The sequence below is a fragment of the Squalius cephalus genome, assembly GCF_949319135.1.
Source record: "Squalius cephalus genome assembly, chromosome: 8".
In the NCBI taxonomy this organism is placed as follows: domain Eukaryota; kingdom Metazoa; phylum Chordata; class Actinopteri; order Cypriniformes; family Leuciscidae; genus Squalius; species Squalius cephalus.
In genome coordinates, this window is record NC_137129.1 from 7004465 (window position 1) to 7022358 (window position 17894).

General features: G+C 38.7%; 1 protein-coding gene across 1 annotated transcript in view; it reads left to right on the forward strand.

The window, feature by feature from the left end:
- The window catches only part of adgrb2 (adhesion G protein-coupled receptor B2), a 298540-nt gene extending 280865 nt beyond the window's left edge, over positions 1-17675 (forward strand). Inside the window, exons 31-33 of the mRNA XM_079878265.1 lie at positions 631-744; positions 12602-12655; positions 14613-17675. Of these exons, the coding sequence (XP_079734391.1) occupies positions 631-744; positions 12602-12655; positions 14613-14789 (345 nt within the window). The 3' untranslated portion in view covers positions 14790-17675. The remainder of the gene's footprint in view (positions 1-630; positions 745-12601; positions 12656-14612) is intronic.
- Positions 17676-17894: the final 219 nt, after the last annotated feature.

Genomic DNA, 17894 nt, shown 5'->3' on the forward strand with positions numbered 1-17894 from the left:
GGCCATCTTTGAAATGCCTCTTAGGCAGCTGTTTCAGTCAGACAAGTATAGTTTCAATCTCTTCACCAATGAAATCTGACAACAACTGTCTCATAAATGTTGTTTCTAAATACTTAAATCATGACAATAAACCTGCATTTTTCAGGTTGAACCAGCCAATGTGCATGTGCAGTCATAAGCGCGCATCTCAGAACACTGACTGACAGCAAGCGGAGCTTCTAACAGCAGTTGCAGTGACGCGATGACTTTACATATTAGCGATTGGCTCTTTTATTTAGAAGGCGGGACTTATTCCATCATATTGTGCATTGCACTTTCTCCCATTCCTAGTAATAGGACTGCAACGTCTTTCCAACCACCTCCATTTAAATCTGGGAATTGGTGGAAGTGTCTGTAAGTAGGAAATTATACTGACCAGAGAGCTTTAATATTGCTTGATACCCATCAGTTTTATTAACCAATCAGAACACCACCCTTTGAGAGGATGAGTGTTTATTGTCACCCTAGTCTTGCGGTTTAACTCAGTTACCGTCGACCCAGCTCCTCCCTGGCCTGCCCTTTCTTATTTTTGCTTTTTTTTTTTTTTTTTTTTTTTTTTTTTTGTTTGTTTGTTTTTCCCCTTCCTTACAGAAAGTGATGCACACTCGCAAAAGACACTCAGAGCTGTACCATGAACTCAACCACTCCACCAAGTTCCACACCATAGACAGGTATAACAGGGACCCTGCCATGTCCTCCTTCAAGGTAAGACCCCTCTAACCTGCAAACCCCACACTTATACCCAACCCAAGTGAAATAATCTCACCCTGTAATACATGATCACCAATATCACCATGCTCACATGTGCACCACTGCAGGAGTTTCAAAGCAATAGTAACTGGAGCACTACACTGATTACTTAAACCTGAAACAATAATGATATAAATAACTTAAGGCAGAAAACATCTTGTTTTAAGGATGCTTTAACCTGCTTTAAAATGAACAGTATTCATTTTAAACTGCTTTAAAATCAAAGGGATTAAAATGCATCAAAGGTTTTATAATAAGTGGACTTTCCTTAGTGAAACATTTTATTTATATAATGCAATGAAAGTCTACCTCTAACTTTGATTATATGGACAAAACCATGTTTCAAAATATATTGTTTTATGCTTCACATAAGAGAGAACAGCGTACAGGTTTGTAATGTTATGAGGGTGAATAAATGATGACAGAATTTTCATCTTTGGGTGAACTGTCCCTTTAAAAAAATTATGATGGGGAGTGAACAGTTTCTATTCTGGTTCTTGAGGTTAAAAAAAAAAAAAACTTTGAAAGCCAATTGTACATGCACCTGGTGTTTGGAAACACATCTTTATCAGAGCATTCTCTGCTTTCCTTATCCCCGAGCCTTGTGTTCTGGAAGTTAATTAATACAGTATTAATAGTAGGATCATATTCAGTCTCCCACCATTAAGCTTCTCAAAGTACACCTGCCTTCTGCAGTGCTGTCTCCTATCTGCTTTCCCTGGAAAGAGCGGACTGTTCATCTTTCCATTAGCTAGACTGCTGAATCTTTAATGTTCTATTAGAGGAAGGAGCATTGCAAACATCCATATGCTGGTGTCCAGAGGCTTTTGTCATTAAGGTTTAAAAACAATTGCCCACCGAGTAATTACCTGCCTGCAATTTGTGACAAGTGTATACTTTGGTGGCATTTGCCACATGCTCACTCACTTTTCATTTGGATCATCCTGTCTGCAGCCTGAGTTTCGGCTCAGTTCAGGCCTTTAGATCGTTGTGCTACATTACTTTTCACCAGAGGCGTGCCCTGGGGTGACAATGGCTACTGGAGTGATTTGATTGGCCACTCCAAAATTCTAAACTAGGATTGGCAATCTCTCAAGTCAGACCTTGGCTTAAATCGAACAGGGAAGCAATGTCAAGAAAAGACAATTAGATGGAGTCAAGAGAAGCATTGAAACATTGATCAATGTGCACTTAAACTGACCCAGGACACAGCAGACAAGAAAACATGTTTTTTTTTCACATGCATTTTAAGACTATTTTGATGATTGCTCAGTTAATTTTAATGTTTTAAATTTGACATTATTATTATTATCAGTGAAGATGGATTACTGTATGCTTCTCTTTACAAAGAGTTTGGACAACCTAATGCTGGGTTATAGGTGCAGACAAGCATCAGAGATTCATGTTCTCACATTACAGAGGATCAAACTCTTTCTTTTTGCTTTTCAAATGTTTTGACGGTGTAGAGTCCTTCTGACAGTATTGACAAGTCATGAAGCGTTAAACATTTGCCTTTTGATTCCCAATGGGAAAGCAATTACAGCATACAATTATTTTGATTTCATGCCACAGGTCTCTGAATATGTTGGCAATGCTATAATTACAACCATAATGGTGTTTCAAGAGAGTTTGAAAAAATAAAATTGCACATTTGTAATCATTATAATAACCCAGTGCCTATAAGACAATCAATTAATTGGATTTCTTCTTCAGGTCAGGACTGGTTTGAGTGATTTCCCACTGAATGTTGGCATAATTCATTCTTAAAGAAGCGTTTTTCACATTTATGAAGATAACTATGATCTAAAAGACATAAGTGTGCTATTTAACTACCTTTACAGTGGATCCCAATCCTGCTGGATTCATAGCCATTCAAAATGAATGGCAGAGCTTTTCCCTCAAGACCAGTCTACCTCATGAAACCACATCTACCTCAAAAACTAAAGCTGTGCTAAAAAGTGCCATGTCAGTATAGTCTTTAAACCCCTCTAACAATCCGGCCACCTTCACAGGTTCCTCCTCCACCTCCACCACGACAATCCGAGCCTTTAACACGGAGAATGAGCTTCGTTTACAAAGAGAGCCAACGTAAGCATGTCAACCAGACCCCGTTTTCCCAGCCCCGTGTGACAGGGCCTTGATTTATAGAGGCTCTCATTGGTGCCGTGTAAATCCTGTAGAGTCCAAGAGGTGTAGAGGACTAAATGTTGGGTGTTTTTTTCACAGTAGGTCGTGTTTTTCCGTGCTAACTTGGCGTGGAACATTCCCTGCGATGTTGTGATGTACTGTAGCCTTGCTCTGTCATTGTGCTTGTGCTATTTTAAACCCTTTCTTTAACGCTTTATTTAAAACAAAACCATAAATGTAAATTCATATAAACCACAAAAGTTTCAGTACGAATTAATCAACATTTGTTTTAAAAGATCATAAACACATACAATCTAATTTTGATCAATGTGACCATAAATCTGCATTAAAACTGAGAAATACCTGATTGGTACACGGTAAGTACGTAAGCACATACTCTTCCAGCAACAAGGTGGTTCAGATGACGTGTGTTTGGTCAGAAACATGTTATGTGAGTGTGTGTGTGTTTGGGCCGGTAAAGAGATGAGTGCACATTCGGGAAAAATCTAAGCCATTTTTCCCCTCCTGTCTTATTATAGACTTGATTTTTATCCTATTAGATCATTCTAACAGCTGGTGAGGACAGTGAGCTTAGTGGGTCTCTAACACATCCATAAACGGCACTGTCCATTCCATCTAATCGTCTTTCTCTCTGTTTTCCTCCCACATACTCTGACTTCAATCTCTTGTTCGTACCACGGGTTCGCTTCATCTCATTCTTTTTTTTTTTTTTTTCTATGGGAACAGTGGAAGCGCCTTCGTCACTTGCAGTCCGTTAAATTGCACATGTTAGTGTGAATGGAGCTTGATGCAGTTTGAAAGGCAGTTAACCTCTAAGTGAAGATGCTGGATGGGCTGATAGCTGTAGCGGAGGCACCCCATATGGTACCAAATGGATGAAGGACTGGTACCCTGTGTTCAATCTATTCATGCTAATGGAGATCCTACAAATGAACACAGCGGGGAACTTGAGAGCAGAGGAAGGCAACGGTCTGGCTCTTGAAATATGTATTAACTGAAAACTTCTGCTCTTACTCCCACAGTTACTCCCTTATAAAAGATTTGAACAAACCCCTAAAACTATTAAACTTATGCACGTAACCCGCATTTGTTGTGGACACGACTGATGCTTCAAATTATGCATTTCTAGGCATTTTTCTTATAATGCAACGGATGGAAATGTCGCACTTCCTTGGAAGGAGAATTGATGTATGGTTTTTGGAAGTAAAAAGTATGAATTGCCATATATTATACAGTTTATTCCTACATATTGCTCAAAAAATGCTTGAACGTTCACAGTAAATAATTAAAATTGAAAAAAATAAAATGTACCAATATATGAGCCACCCTGTAATTTAATATTTAAATATTTTGTTGAAAAAGTTTTGTCTTCTATTTTGTATTCAGATCTTTACATTTTGTTATTTCCACATTTTTTTTTTGTTGTTCCCTCATTTTAAGTAAATCGTACGCACAATTTAATAATTTGTTCCCTCGTTTTACCAAATTGTGGCCACATTGTAATAATTTGTTCAACGAATTAGTTCAACGTGGCCACGATTTACTCGTAAGAAGTCGTAGGAACGAACTACTTAATTCGTGGCTATGATTTAACTAAAATGAATGAATATATTTGTAAATCATTGGCACGATTTACTAAAACAGGAAAATGAATTCTTAATTTGTGGCCATTATAAAACATTTTTTTTTACCTGAATACTTTTTGGGTGAAAAAACCCATCTTGCAACAACCCAGAACACCCTAGCCACAATAATTGTTGTTAATGTTTCAAATTATTCATGGCAAAATAATAAAATAAAACATTGCTTGCTTTATATATATATAAAACATGTGATTGCAGCTAAAATATGTATCCTAGTTGAGTCATCTATTCAATACTGTCTATAGGTGTTAAAGGCCTTCATCTGCAATTTGAAAGTTTAATCCAAACCATGATTACATTTTGTGACCCCTATCAACTAGTGCTAATCAAACTGCTTTCTAGTACAAATGGCTCATTTCAAAACCATATAGCACTGATAACGTATAGTAACAGTGCAAGGTGGTCTCATGAATCAAATACTGTAATTGTCTTGCTGTAAAGGTTATGCTCTTAACGTTTATCAGTACTCAGCAGAGTGTGTGTGATTATAAGCGCGTTCTGAGTGTTTACCTAATCTTAGCGTGTTTGCTTATGCCTCGATGAAACTGTTTCCCTGCAGTTGAGTTGAATTATTGGTATCAGAGCCCAACTGTGAAGTTGTTTGAAACAATTTGCTCTAGTGAGGGCGAGTATCAGATGAATGCTTTCCCCGACATTCACCATCTCTCTCTAGATTCCTCATTTGTTGGAGCTTCATCTAGAGACCTCTGTGGCATTAATTAAATAACTGATTTTTTGCGGTCTTGTATTTGCCTTTTGTCCTCGCAAAATTAGCCCCAAAATGATATTTTCTTTACATAGTATTGTGCTGACCAAACTTGAAGCAGATGCACCATCAAACAGCTTAATGAAGGGGCTTAATGCTGGGATGGGACTCTTACACACTCACACACACACACATCAAAATGCTAATTTGCAGTCTGTGCCAATTAAGACATAATTAGTGAGATATGTCATGTCTGCAGATTTGGCCATGTTGGGCTCTGTTCTTGCTGTATTGTAGCTCGGCTCATATCTGGATCATGACATAGAAGGGATAATATTAATTTTAGTGACAGTTTTGTGTCCATTTTGCCCTTTTGTGGTTCTTTTAACATTGAACAGAGTAGAATAGATTACAGACTATTAGCCAAGCTGACATAATGCTGTATAACTCAGCCGTAGTTGTCAAGGCAGAGAGACCAGATAAGGCTTTTAGCGCATTATCCTTTATACATAATGTATAACTTTATAATGGAGGGAACACAGAGGTCATGTATGCAATGAAAGTGACCGTATACATCAACATTTATTGTGGTTATCCGATCATATTTTAATACTGTATTGGAGTTAAGAAACACACATTTCACTGAAACAAATGGACTAATCTGTCTATTATGCCAACATTCTGGCCATTTATTCTGGTTTGGGGACCCCAAAGCTCACTGATATCTCCTCCTGTAATGTATAAATGTAGAGGGGAGAATTCACTAAGATTGCGTTGTTTATACGCGCATGCTGTCTGCGGTGTTTTAGCACCAGTTAATTTAAGTAAAACAACCCATGGCAAATGTAAAAGTTTCCCAATTCCACAGGAAAACTGCAGACTTGGCAACACTGGCTATTATATTTTGTACAGGCAATTAGTTTATTTCATTGTAAATGAAAAGTCACTGCTAAAAACCTAGATGTTTTGTGGTATTCCGCCATGTTTCTCACTGACACACCCCCAACTCGTATCGAGTCTCAAAGAAAATCCAGAGTTTCCCACTTGTATTATGACTTTGTGGTGGAGTTCATGTGCGTTCAAATCGTAAATACGATCTTTCTGACATGACTTGAACGCACCATTACCCCAGACACTCATCTCTGACAAAGGCCTTGTCGTGCTATACTCATTCCTCTTCTGTGTTGCACACCCATGTTGTTTTACTCAATCCATTCACTCCAAAAAAAATAAAAAATGCTGAGTTTTTTCAACCCATGTTTGGGTCAAATGTGGATTAACTCTTTCCCCGCCACTGATGAGTTATCTTGTCTTTTATGAGAAAACGCTTCCCTGCCATTGACGAGATTTTACGTTTTTCTGTGTTATCACTGTTATAAGGCAGGGGGCGCTATTAGGCATCACCTGAACGAGTACAGTATCTCCAGATCAAAACACAGACAAAGAAGAAGCAGAAACGAGTGATCTCTTGTAAGCAGATGCATATGAAAAATAATGTGATCATCAACAATAAACAGCATTTAAATCAAAACAGCCTAATGTTACTGAGTGAAATGTCGACCCAGGAAGTGGTTAGGACTGTGCAAGCGTTGGGCGTGTTGATGGACTCAGTCTACTCCATCTATGTTTTGATCATCGTTCTTAATCCCATCCAGATGTAGTCTTTGACAAAAACACGATTTTCTCAGCTTTTTGCTCAAAGTGTTGCTTTTTTATGAAAAAAGAATGCATTAAGCTATAGATTTCATTTTCAAAGCAGAGGGTTCTTTCTTTTGATAAATTGCATGTTTAGATATTCATACAACAAAATATTCTGTGGGCCATGGTTTTTTGTTGGCGGGGAAAAAGTTTCAATTTAACTAAAAAAATTAAACCAATGGTTGGGTTTGTCCATATTTGACCCAAACATGGTTTGAAACAACCCAGCATTTTTTAGTGTGATTGTTATATGCTTTTATTTCTGGATTTTGACCTACTGCTTATGATTTTGTTTATTGTTGCTACATTGTTTTGCATTTGTTTGTTTTTTGTTCATAATGCACTGCTGCCTGTCTTTGTCTTTCCTTGGTTTGAAACTACATGTTTTCTGTCATAGTTTGACTGTAGCCAGGCAGTCAGCAGACCCAAGGGCGACAAACAGAGAAAAGGTAACCAAAAAAAAATCTCATCCAGAGAGCATTTTGCCTGAGCCACAGCACTCATAGAGAGTGTTTCTTTTTGTCCTTTCCAACCTATAGTCATATAGTCTCCATAGAAACTTCTAGACCAGTACAGAACTCCCACAGTGATTGAACTTGCTCTCCCCTGCTGCCCTGCTGCTGTAGACACTGCTCCTTTCACATCTTTCCTTTGCTTCAGTGTGCAACAGCCGACTTCTTATCTGACCTGTGCTTTCTCATTTGTGTGCTGGACACATACCGTAGGTTGTGGTCACTGCTGTGTTGATGTGCCTCTCTTTCTTTCTGCACTCACCTATTACTAAGTCCTTGAATCCAAAAGAGTGCCTTTGTGTGGAGGAGAGATACAGTTGTAAACTCTGTAGAAACATTAATGGCGAATCTTTCTTGGGTATAAACTAACTTTTGTGGGTAAAAAAGAATGGAAAATGCTAGATGGAATTATGACTGAATGTTATGCAGGAAAGGATATGGGAAATCAAAGGAGTGATTCCTACTTTCATTTTCATATGCTTCATCAGCACTCTAGGGTAGTTCAGACACACTGGCTGCATCCGAAATCGCATACTCTCTTGAGAAGGTACTTATTTTGAATAAGTAATCACTTTGTGACCGCTAAAAAAGTATGTTCTATATGGTATGAATGTGTGTAGTATGAATGTAATCTGGATGTACTACATTAGCCATGTTGCCCTTATCATGTGACCTACCAGCGTCACCGCCATTCACAAATCCTCTCCCGTGACCTCATGGTATAGTAAAGTGTCCATCGTATGCACACTTCAGAATCTCCCCGGAAGAAGTAGGCGATCCGAGTACTTTTTGCCTACTGTTTTATGAGTGCTGTAAATTCGGTTGGGATGTATGCGATTTCGTATGCAGCCACAGACAATATGTGTTTTTGCTGATGTCATTCATACCCATGACCACTTTCAGGAGACAGAAAAGAGAGTTAGAGAGTGAAATCCATTTTTAAATTACATTAATCCGTTATGTTCTCTGTAAGGATTTGGTAAATAATTTGTAAAGACAGAATAGCTATTTTCCAAAATGTAGTGATCTGCCTACTAAAGCTGCCTTTCCACTGCACACGACAAACGACAGCCGTCGGACCTGAGGTCATTCATTTCCAATAGAGAGTAGTACGGGAGCTGCGTGGAGTTCCGATCATATGCGTATGCAGAAATTTCGGATCCGATTTGAGCTTCGGATACGTTGAAATATCTGAACTTCTGCGGCTAGACCGTATGCGACCGGTCGACCAGATGTGATGTATTTTAATCAAAACTATGATCGCGAAGCTAGAATTACCAATATTTTAGCACTTTAATGTCATTCTGCAAACGCTATTTCTGTAAAATGGCAGTTATTAATAATTATGGCAGAAAAAAATATTTTTGAATTATTAAATCAATATTTATATTGATTAGCTCTATAAAATCTACTATGTTTTTATTTTTGATGTATTGAGGGTCATTTGTTTTGTGTGGATATATTCATGCATGCATTACATTAATTAAAATCATTCATTTTACCATTGTGAATAGCCGAGGGTAACGGTTGCTTCACGACCAATTTCAAAGTTCTGTGCGACTGACACTAGGGGGCGAAATGCGACAATCGTATGCGAATGTCGTGTGCAGTGGAAAGGCGGCTTAAAACAGCATCATAAGTGGACTCCTGATTCCAAAAGGAAGGCAGAAACATTTTGTTGACTAATTTCTAAGGCAGCCTCATATCAAACTTGCGCAGAAACGTGCCTCATCGCAAGGACACGCATGACAAATGAAAACAATTGGGCCATTGCATTCGAAATTGCGTCATTGTGTTCTCGTACTACGTCATCATCAAGCGACATTCAATTCCAAAACTCAAGAACGCAAGTACAAAGGAAGACCAACAAAAAATCTATCTAGAATGAACTATTTTAACAATTTTTTTTTTACTATTTTATACTTTTACTATGTCATTAATCACTGCATATAGAGTTTCTACATACTATATTGAGCGTTCCAAATGTCAGTCCCTCCAGTTTTTCGCGATTCTGCGATCGCTGAATACAACGCAAAATCAACAAAATGTTGCAATTTTTTGCAATCCTGCATAATTCCTAATTTAACCGCAAAATAATCACAAAAATGAAAAAGACCTCACAAAACATTAAATTATAATCACCCAATTGAAATATCTCTAGTTTAATTAAAGTTTCAATGCATTTTTACGTGGATACAGATGTTGCGGGAAAAGGGGAAACTCATTTTCCTCGATTTACTGAAGCCTATAATGTAAAACGCATTTTGCAGCTGCACAGCTAGCACAGTGAGTGTCTGGCTCACTCATTGGCTGTGCTGCGGCAACTGCACATCCAATGGCGCGGGCGCCTCTGACGTGTGCGCCAATGAGCTAGCATCACGCCATTACACGTCAGAGCCCGCCAAGGGGGTGTAGTAATTTTAGCCTATATTAGTCATAGACAGCAGAGAAAGACGGGCTCTGTAGACAGTAAAAGATATTAGTCCCCGAAAAACGCCGTTTTAGCAGGTTTAACGGCTGAAGCGACAACTTGCCAGGTTACTATAGTGCGGCCGGCTACGCAATACTCGTTCCCTACTCTCAGGGAACTGAGGTTACGATAGTAACCGAGTAGTTCCCTTTCGAACGGTCACTTCGTATTGCGTGGCTACGCCGCACTGGTTGCCTACTGCAGCTTAGCACCCCTCAACTCAGGATTTACACACAGTTCTACAGTATAAATTACTACACCTGCTGTTAATATTTACATAGTTCAGGTAGAAAAATTGCCCATAGGTTGTTTTAAAAGTTAATTTGATGAGAATTTGATTAGACCAAAATAAACAAGCTTTATGCATTTTGTTTGTGATTTGTGTCATGTATGACTATTGTGCATCTGACATAATACTATTATGGTAAATGTGATGTCCTAATTATAAAATATAAAAAATTTTCACAAATTTCTGTAAATTACCACCACAAAATCAGTCATTTTGATCGCAAAAATCACACAAAAAAAATTGTGAAATCCTGGAGGGACTGAAATGTCACAAATAAGGTTCTATTTCAGTAAGCATATGCTCAGACTACAGGAGTTTCAGGCCGATTTTTGCCCAATTTACACCATCCGCGTCCAGGACATTGGCCGGTTCCGATGTTCTGCCCAGATGGATGGTCTGATGATGTTAGGCGTTTACAGATCAAATCTTAAATCTTCCGATCTGCTTACGGACACATCAAGGCCTCCTCAACAATATCAAACCCAACAAGCAGCTATATGGCTGGACAATGGAGATGAAGGAACAACTGGTCAAAATGAGGCATCAACACAACTATATTTATAATGTCTCCTCATATAATGTCTACAGCAAGTTGCCACGACACAGTATCCATTTTGTTTACATCCGCTTCCCCATGAGATCACGTGAGGTGCTAAATCTGGTATGATAATCTTAAAGGGGTCCTATTATGCTTTTTCACTTTTTCAACTAGTGTGTGAGGTTGCTGTTTGAGCATAAAAAAAGATCTGTAAGGTTGCAAAGCTCAAAGTACACTCCAAAAGGAGATATTTTATTTAACAGAATCCCCTTTTCAAGAACTACAACGAATGGCTTGTTTGGACTACAACATGATTTTTCCGTATCTTATGAAGTCACAATGTCCCTCATTTAAATAATATCCACCCCCGGAATATGCGAAAAAGGGGAAGAGGCCTGGTTGAGCTGCGTTAGAGAAGACAGTGTTGTCGCTATGTCAAAGAGATATTTTTTCATCCCGTTTCCAAAACTCATTTGTTTGACCTTCCTAAGGCTGATGAAATTAGAGTGGTTAAAATTGATTTTAAACACTGTTCCTGAACAGTATAACCCCAACGTTTATCTGTGCGCTGCACATTTTATGGAGAACAGCTTGTTTTCTGTTGCTTTTGTAAGATGGTTCACTGCTCCTTAGGAGAATTAACTATGGTTTTGTGATCGATTCAATTTTTTACCTTAGTTTTCTGACAAATATTATGATTAAATGGAGAATAACATTGTATCTATAATGTATAAGAAAATTTCTAATAACATACCACTCTGAAACATCCTGTGAAATCCGTGCTTGCAAAATCCGTGCAAGAAATTCGTCTTTTTCGTTAACACTGTCAGGGTCTGAATCAGACTCGAATTGGTTTGAAATTGACGCCATCTTTATTTATATTTACACAACAGAAGAACAGAAGCAGTTATGGAGGGGTTGACATTTTCCGAACACGCACTAAACGCTGCCATTCACAACACACTGGGCCAGCTAACCAATCACAGCACATTTCGTATCTCGAAAGGAGGGGCTTCATCTAAATCGGCCTGTTTGAGCCAGACTGCGGAGAGAGGTGCTGTAATAATGTAAAATATGTGGAAAAATAATTATTTTTCTTAACAATCAAGCATGAAAACATATTCTAGTACACCCCATAAACAAAATCAGGACTTTTTGAAAGGGCATAATAGGACCCCTTTGAGAATATCTTGTAGTATGTGATGCACCACGAATTTCAAATCTTGTAATGTGTGCAGGTTTGAGATTTAAAAGAAGAAAATCTGTGAAGATGCTCCTTATGTGCGTGATGCAACCAGATTTTACAATCAGTTCAGATTTAAAAACTCCTGTAGTCTGAGCCTGGCTTTAGAAGGTAAGCAGCAGGATTTGAATCTCCATGTCCCTTTTGCCTCCAAACTTCACAGAATCTCCTTCCCTTTAGCGTGCAGTGCTAAGCTTCCTCTTCCTCTACTGCAGTGTTTCAATACAGACATGGTTCATACATGCTGAAGTTAGCAGTCACCTCTCTTGTCATATATTGAGCATAGTGCTGTAGACGTTTAAGTCGTCTCTGTCTGTGTGCAAAAGAAATATGGGGGATGGAGCGCGCAAGCCTCCAAGACTGAATCTGTAGACAGACTCCTCCATCAAGGTAACAAAAATTCAAACAAACATCGCTTCCCCTCAGACATGTTTTGTGACTGTGATCCTCCCTCATTTTCTCTCTCTTTCTCTCTCACCCTGTGCTCTCTGCCTGTCTTTCTCTCCCTCTCTGTCTCTCTTCCTTTATTTTTCTTTCCTCCCATCCTCATTTTTTATTGCAACAGAGGGAAAAGCGATGGAGCATTTCGTCTGCCGGAGGTGAAAAGAATTCTTCGAGTGTAAGTAGAAAATCCTGATGAGGAGAGATAGAGAAAGCGAGAGGAAGTGAAGGAAGGTTGTTTCGAGTAGAGCGATCGAGAGGAAGAGAGATGGAGGGGAAAGGAAATACGCAAGAGCAGCACAATCGCGTTAGCTTTCTCTTAGGAATAAAGTCGGGCTCCTCTTCAGCATTAACAACACTTCTGCTCGACAAAATGTTCCTTCTTCAGCGTTTAGCATGCAAATTGGATGCCAGATTATGCTTTTTGTATCCATTTTGCCTACTGTCAGCCTGTTACATTGGGTGAATTATAATCAGGCTGCTATCGCCCCCTTGTGGATGGAAACTTGCTTACACGAGCCAACAAACTCAACCAGAGGTTGTGAATGAGAGCCAAAAGAGAAGACATTCTGCTCTGCTTGGAAATATTGTTATAATGTGCATGTCTGAGTTTAGTGTATGTGTGTGTGAGTGCTCATATTTTCATTTCCCTGAGGAGTTTATAAGCCTCCCCCCTTCACAAACACTCACGAACAAGAGGGAGGCAGAGAAACTTATTCTCAGTCATACCACAGACGAGTCATTTACGTGGTGTTTTCCAATCTTCCCAATCCGTCACACGCGCAATCAGCGGGCGTTTGAGCTGAGGGGGAGCCGACAGCAACCCTGTAATTGATCGCCTCAAACGTTTTGAGATATGCAGGTTCATTCATCTCATTTTCGAGGGAAGTTGGGAATAGATTCAAGAGGAGGGGAAATGGCGAGATGAATTCGTCAGGTCTCAACAGAGTTCCCTTCGAGTGGCCTGGCTCTGGCTGTCTCTCTCTTTTTTTTATTTCTACAATCCTAACTTCATATTTCCTCACTCTTTGTATGTGATTAGATTAATCTGCCCCTACTGTATAATGCAATTTAGCTAGCATTAAGAGGCCGTATAGCTGTAGGATACATCATTAGTCTCAATGGGATGGAGAAGATATGTGTTCTGGCCATCTGAAGTAATGAACACCTGGAATAGCCGGGTATAAAACGCAGCACAGGTCACCACTAATGCCGATGAGCAAGTCGCTCCATATGTTGTATAGACGAGTTGTAATGTAGCAAGACTATAACGGCATTTAGTCTTTATGCTTCTGTTGTAACGTGCATTCAGGCGTGTTAAATGCGAATTACAAATGCCTGAGCACATTTCCATTAGTTACGGCCCAGACAAGATAAAATGTTGTTTTTCAGCCTTGCGATGCTCCTGGCAGGTCTAAAAATTACCATGATAGTGATAGTTTCTTCCAGAATACCATAGTTATGAGTGATATTGTTATAGCACTGTAAAATAAAAAATGGGATCTGCTTCCTGTCAATTATTATAAGTGTGTTGTTGTTACAGTGGTGGCCAATGTGTAAGCTGAATTTTCAGCATCAATACTCCAGTCTTCAGTGTCACATGATCCTGAAATCATTATACTATACTGATTTGCTGCTCAAGAAACATTTATTGTTATTATCAATGTTGGAAACAGTTGCGCTGCTTATTTATTTTTTTTTTTTTTTGTGGAAACTAACCCAGACAGCAACATAGTGTCGGTCCAGATCCGGCCCACATCTGGAACGTGTTGAATCCACAGATAATTATCGATAAATAGAAAGCTCAAAAGAACCGCATTTATTTGAAATAAAAATCCTTTGTAACGTTATAAATGCCTTTACTGTCACTTTTGATCAATTAGTGCGTATTTGCAGAATAAAAATATGAATTTAAAAAGAAATCTTTCAGTGTGTATACTGTATAACTTTGGGTTAGCCACCACTGTGATAAAATGCATTTCTAAAAATATAATCGAATGGGTTCCTGGAAATATATGCATCTTTAAAAACTATGATTACCATGATACTTTGTGTAAGAGAATGTTTGAGGTTAAAGAAGGTGAGTAACTTTCATGCTCAGGTTTTAATTCAAATTTTTGTATGTGCATATTCAGGACAAGTCCACCACAGACGACCAGCGATCTTGGGACGGCTTTAAGACCATGATCCCTGAGCAGATGTGTGGCTCCAACGAACATAAGGACATACTGGAGTTACGCAGTAAACCCTGGGACACATCCCCAGCCAACACACCTGACACATCCGAAGGAGACTTCCAGACTGAAGTGTGAAGAGAACACACACCTAAAACAAACTTAGAGACAACTAAACCCTCTTACGTACTCACGCTGTCAGTGATCTTCAGCAAGACGTGTTCTAAAGGATTCTGTACTTGTTTACAGGTGTGAGGACAGACCAGAGATGAAGAGTGCTCTATTCTATATTTTCACACAGAGACATTAAATGAAAGAGTGGGGCCCGGAGAGTATGGTAAAACATTTTTAACAAACTGTTTCCTGTCTTGATTTTACTCCAGAAAGGATTCTCTTTCACCTGTTTGATGATTTGGGAATTTAAAAAAATAATATTTCTGCACCCTTCTTTTTATAGAGGAACGAAAAAAAATCAGTACTGATGATTCGCACACTGTTTAATAACCCCTTAGGGTTTTTTTTTGTTGTTTTTTTCTCCTCCTTTCTGTCTTCTCATTCCTTGGATGGTTCAAGTTCCGTTTCTTTTTTTCTTGCTTTGTTTTTCCAGGGGAGAGGAAATTTTAAAAGCATTCATTAATATGTGCCATCCTCTGCGTTTTTGTTCTCTGCATCAGGCCTACTGTACTCATATGCTTATTTTAGCTTTGAAATTTTTTGGTCCATTATTCTTTGTATTCCATTTTCTAAAAGATGTCTTTTTTTTTTGTACGTCTAAGCTTCAGGTATCCTTTTATGGGTGGAAGTAGGTCTTTATTGTCATACCGCTGTGTGATTGTGTTTTGTTTAGGTTTTCCAAAATGCTTGACAGAAAAAAATTAATGTCAAATCCACATCCGTTCGCACCAGGGAAGCATCTTTGATCCATCCTGCACAAAGCAACCGAAAGAATCCACATTCCAGTCATAAAGAGCTTTGGTGTTCCAGAACGGGCTTATCCAGTAAGAGACACACTTCCAGCTGAGAGCGTTTCCATTTTGAACCAACACAAAGGTCTGCTGTCAGGGATGGTGCTAGGTTTCCACATTTCTTCTCTATCTTTAAGTTGTTCTACATTTCTGCTCTTGCAAAAAGTAGCCCTTTGTGATGTTTTCATTTGAAAACCAGTGATCGATTCAAACTTATTTCTGCACTCAGACTGTGAAGTTTATCAGTTGGCTTAATGCTAAGCAGACTGAAGAGGTCATCTTTGCCAACCCGCTCCTCTTTATAACCCGTTAATTAGTTGTGTTGGCTGATGTAACTCCACACGGAGACTCAGAAAGAGAGGGCGAACGAGGGAGAGAAAAAGGTGTGGTAATTATCTTGAGGGAATAACGATTTGTCCTGACATTTTCTTACTTGGCGCGAATTTCATCTGCTCAAAGATCCCTGAAGTCAGCATATCATATAGGCACAGATGGCAAGACTAGAGCATGCCATTTCAACCTTTGCAAGTAATCTGCACTAATGGGGAACATGGGCTGCCTCGTCCCCATGAAATATCTCCAAACCACCACGGCAATTAAAACAAGTTTTTCGCCTCCCTTCTCAACCGCAGTCAAGAAAGGCTGAACATTATTCTCATATTTGGGATAAGCAATATCACATGAGCCAGCGATGGCAAAAGATGATCACAGTTGTGCTGATATTCAGTACTGTTGAGTAATTGTGATATTGCTTTTAACAGTTCAATAAACAAGACGTTAATATTGTGTAACATTAGTTTCTGACTAAAATTGTTTTTTTTTTTTCTTTTCTTTTTTTGTTTTTTTTTTGCATATCTTTCCACCAATGAAAATAGTTCCTGAAGAAGCCAAAGCATCAAGGTTATGTGTTGCAAAAAGTAAAAAGTTCAAATGTGGTTGGACTGTATATCTGCGTCCTAAATCGAATACTTCCCTACTAGGCCTATATAGTATTTGAAAAACAGTACGGCAAAGGAGTAGTATGTCTGACTCTGAATACATAGTATATCCTACTACTTCTGGTGAGTTTCTGAAGTGTGCATTCGATGGACACTTTACTATCCCATGAGGCCATGAGAGAGGATTTATGAATGGAAGTGAAGCGAAGCAACACAGCAGATGTAGTACATCCAAATTTCAATCATACTACCCAAGAATGCACTTTTATACAGACACAAAGTAAATCAAATTTCAAATGTAATCCCTACTTAGTATGCGATTTTGGACGCACCGGCCAATCAAATTTGACTTTTTCAAATTCGTAATGTTTGGAATTTAGACAAAGTCTTGGGTGAAAGGAAGTGATGTAATTTCTCTTTCTGAAGCGATTTGCAGCCTTGTCTTGAATGATCAGTATGACAAACCAAACAGGTGAGTCAGCTATTTTAGTTCTACGAGTTGTTCTCTTCTCAACCACGCAGCTGTACACAAACCCTGCTTCATTTACAGTGCCTGTTTTGTTTTTGTTACTATTTTGTCTGATGCAGACGTCGACCGTTTCAACATTCTGTCATTCCACTCTATGTCTGTCTCTGTATATGAGTGTTGGGTTTTCCATAGACGTTTACAGAGCCCTACTTATTGAAGCTGGAGAATTACACCCCAAAATCCTACTAAACTAACTATGTTTTGAACAGATTTATGTTTTACTCTTTAAAAAAAAAAAAAAAAAAAAAAAAACTTGAGAATGGCCTTACAGTCACATACAGTTTATGAGATGTATTTTTGTGAGGAGGATGATCGTCGGAAAATGAATGGAGAACAGCTGAGTGTGGACGTATTGAAGAATGAATATGTTTCCTTGGACTTCCTGATCTGCAGGATGTTTTCTTCATGGCTTGACATGTTTGAAACTTTTGGATCCTTCCCTTGCCAGCACACACAATCCCATTGGCTAAAGAAGATGGCTATCACAGAGAATCCTCCTTGCACCATTTAAGTTTTTTATACATAAGATTGTACAAAGTAGTCCTCTACTGTTTTCATAGAGTGTCTTTTTATATGAAAATAAATTTTCAAACTGGTGAACACCCTTGTAGGGTTTTTCCTCCTCATGGTGTAGGTGGAATAGACCAGCGCTTTCCAACCTATTTTGTCATAAGTATGATCGGTAAACCTTAATTAGCCGAAAAGAGAATGGGAATGCTGTCACTCTTTTTCACTTTGTAATCCAGTGTTGTTTGAGCTGTTAATCTTAAAGGATTAGTTCACTTTTAAAAAAACTTTTGCTGATAATTTA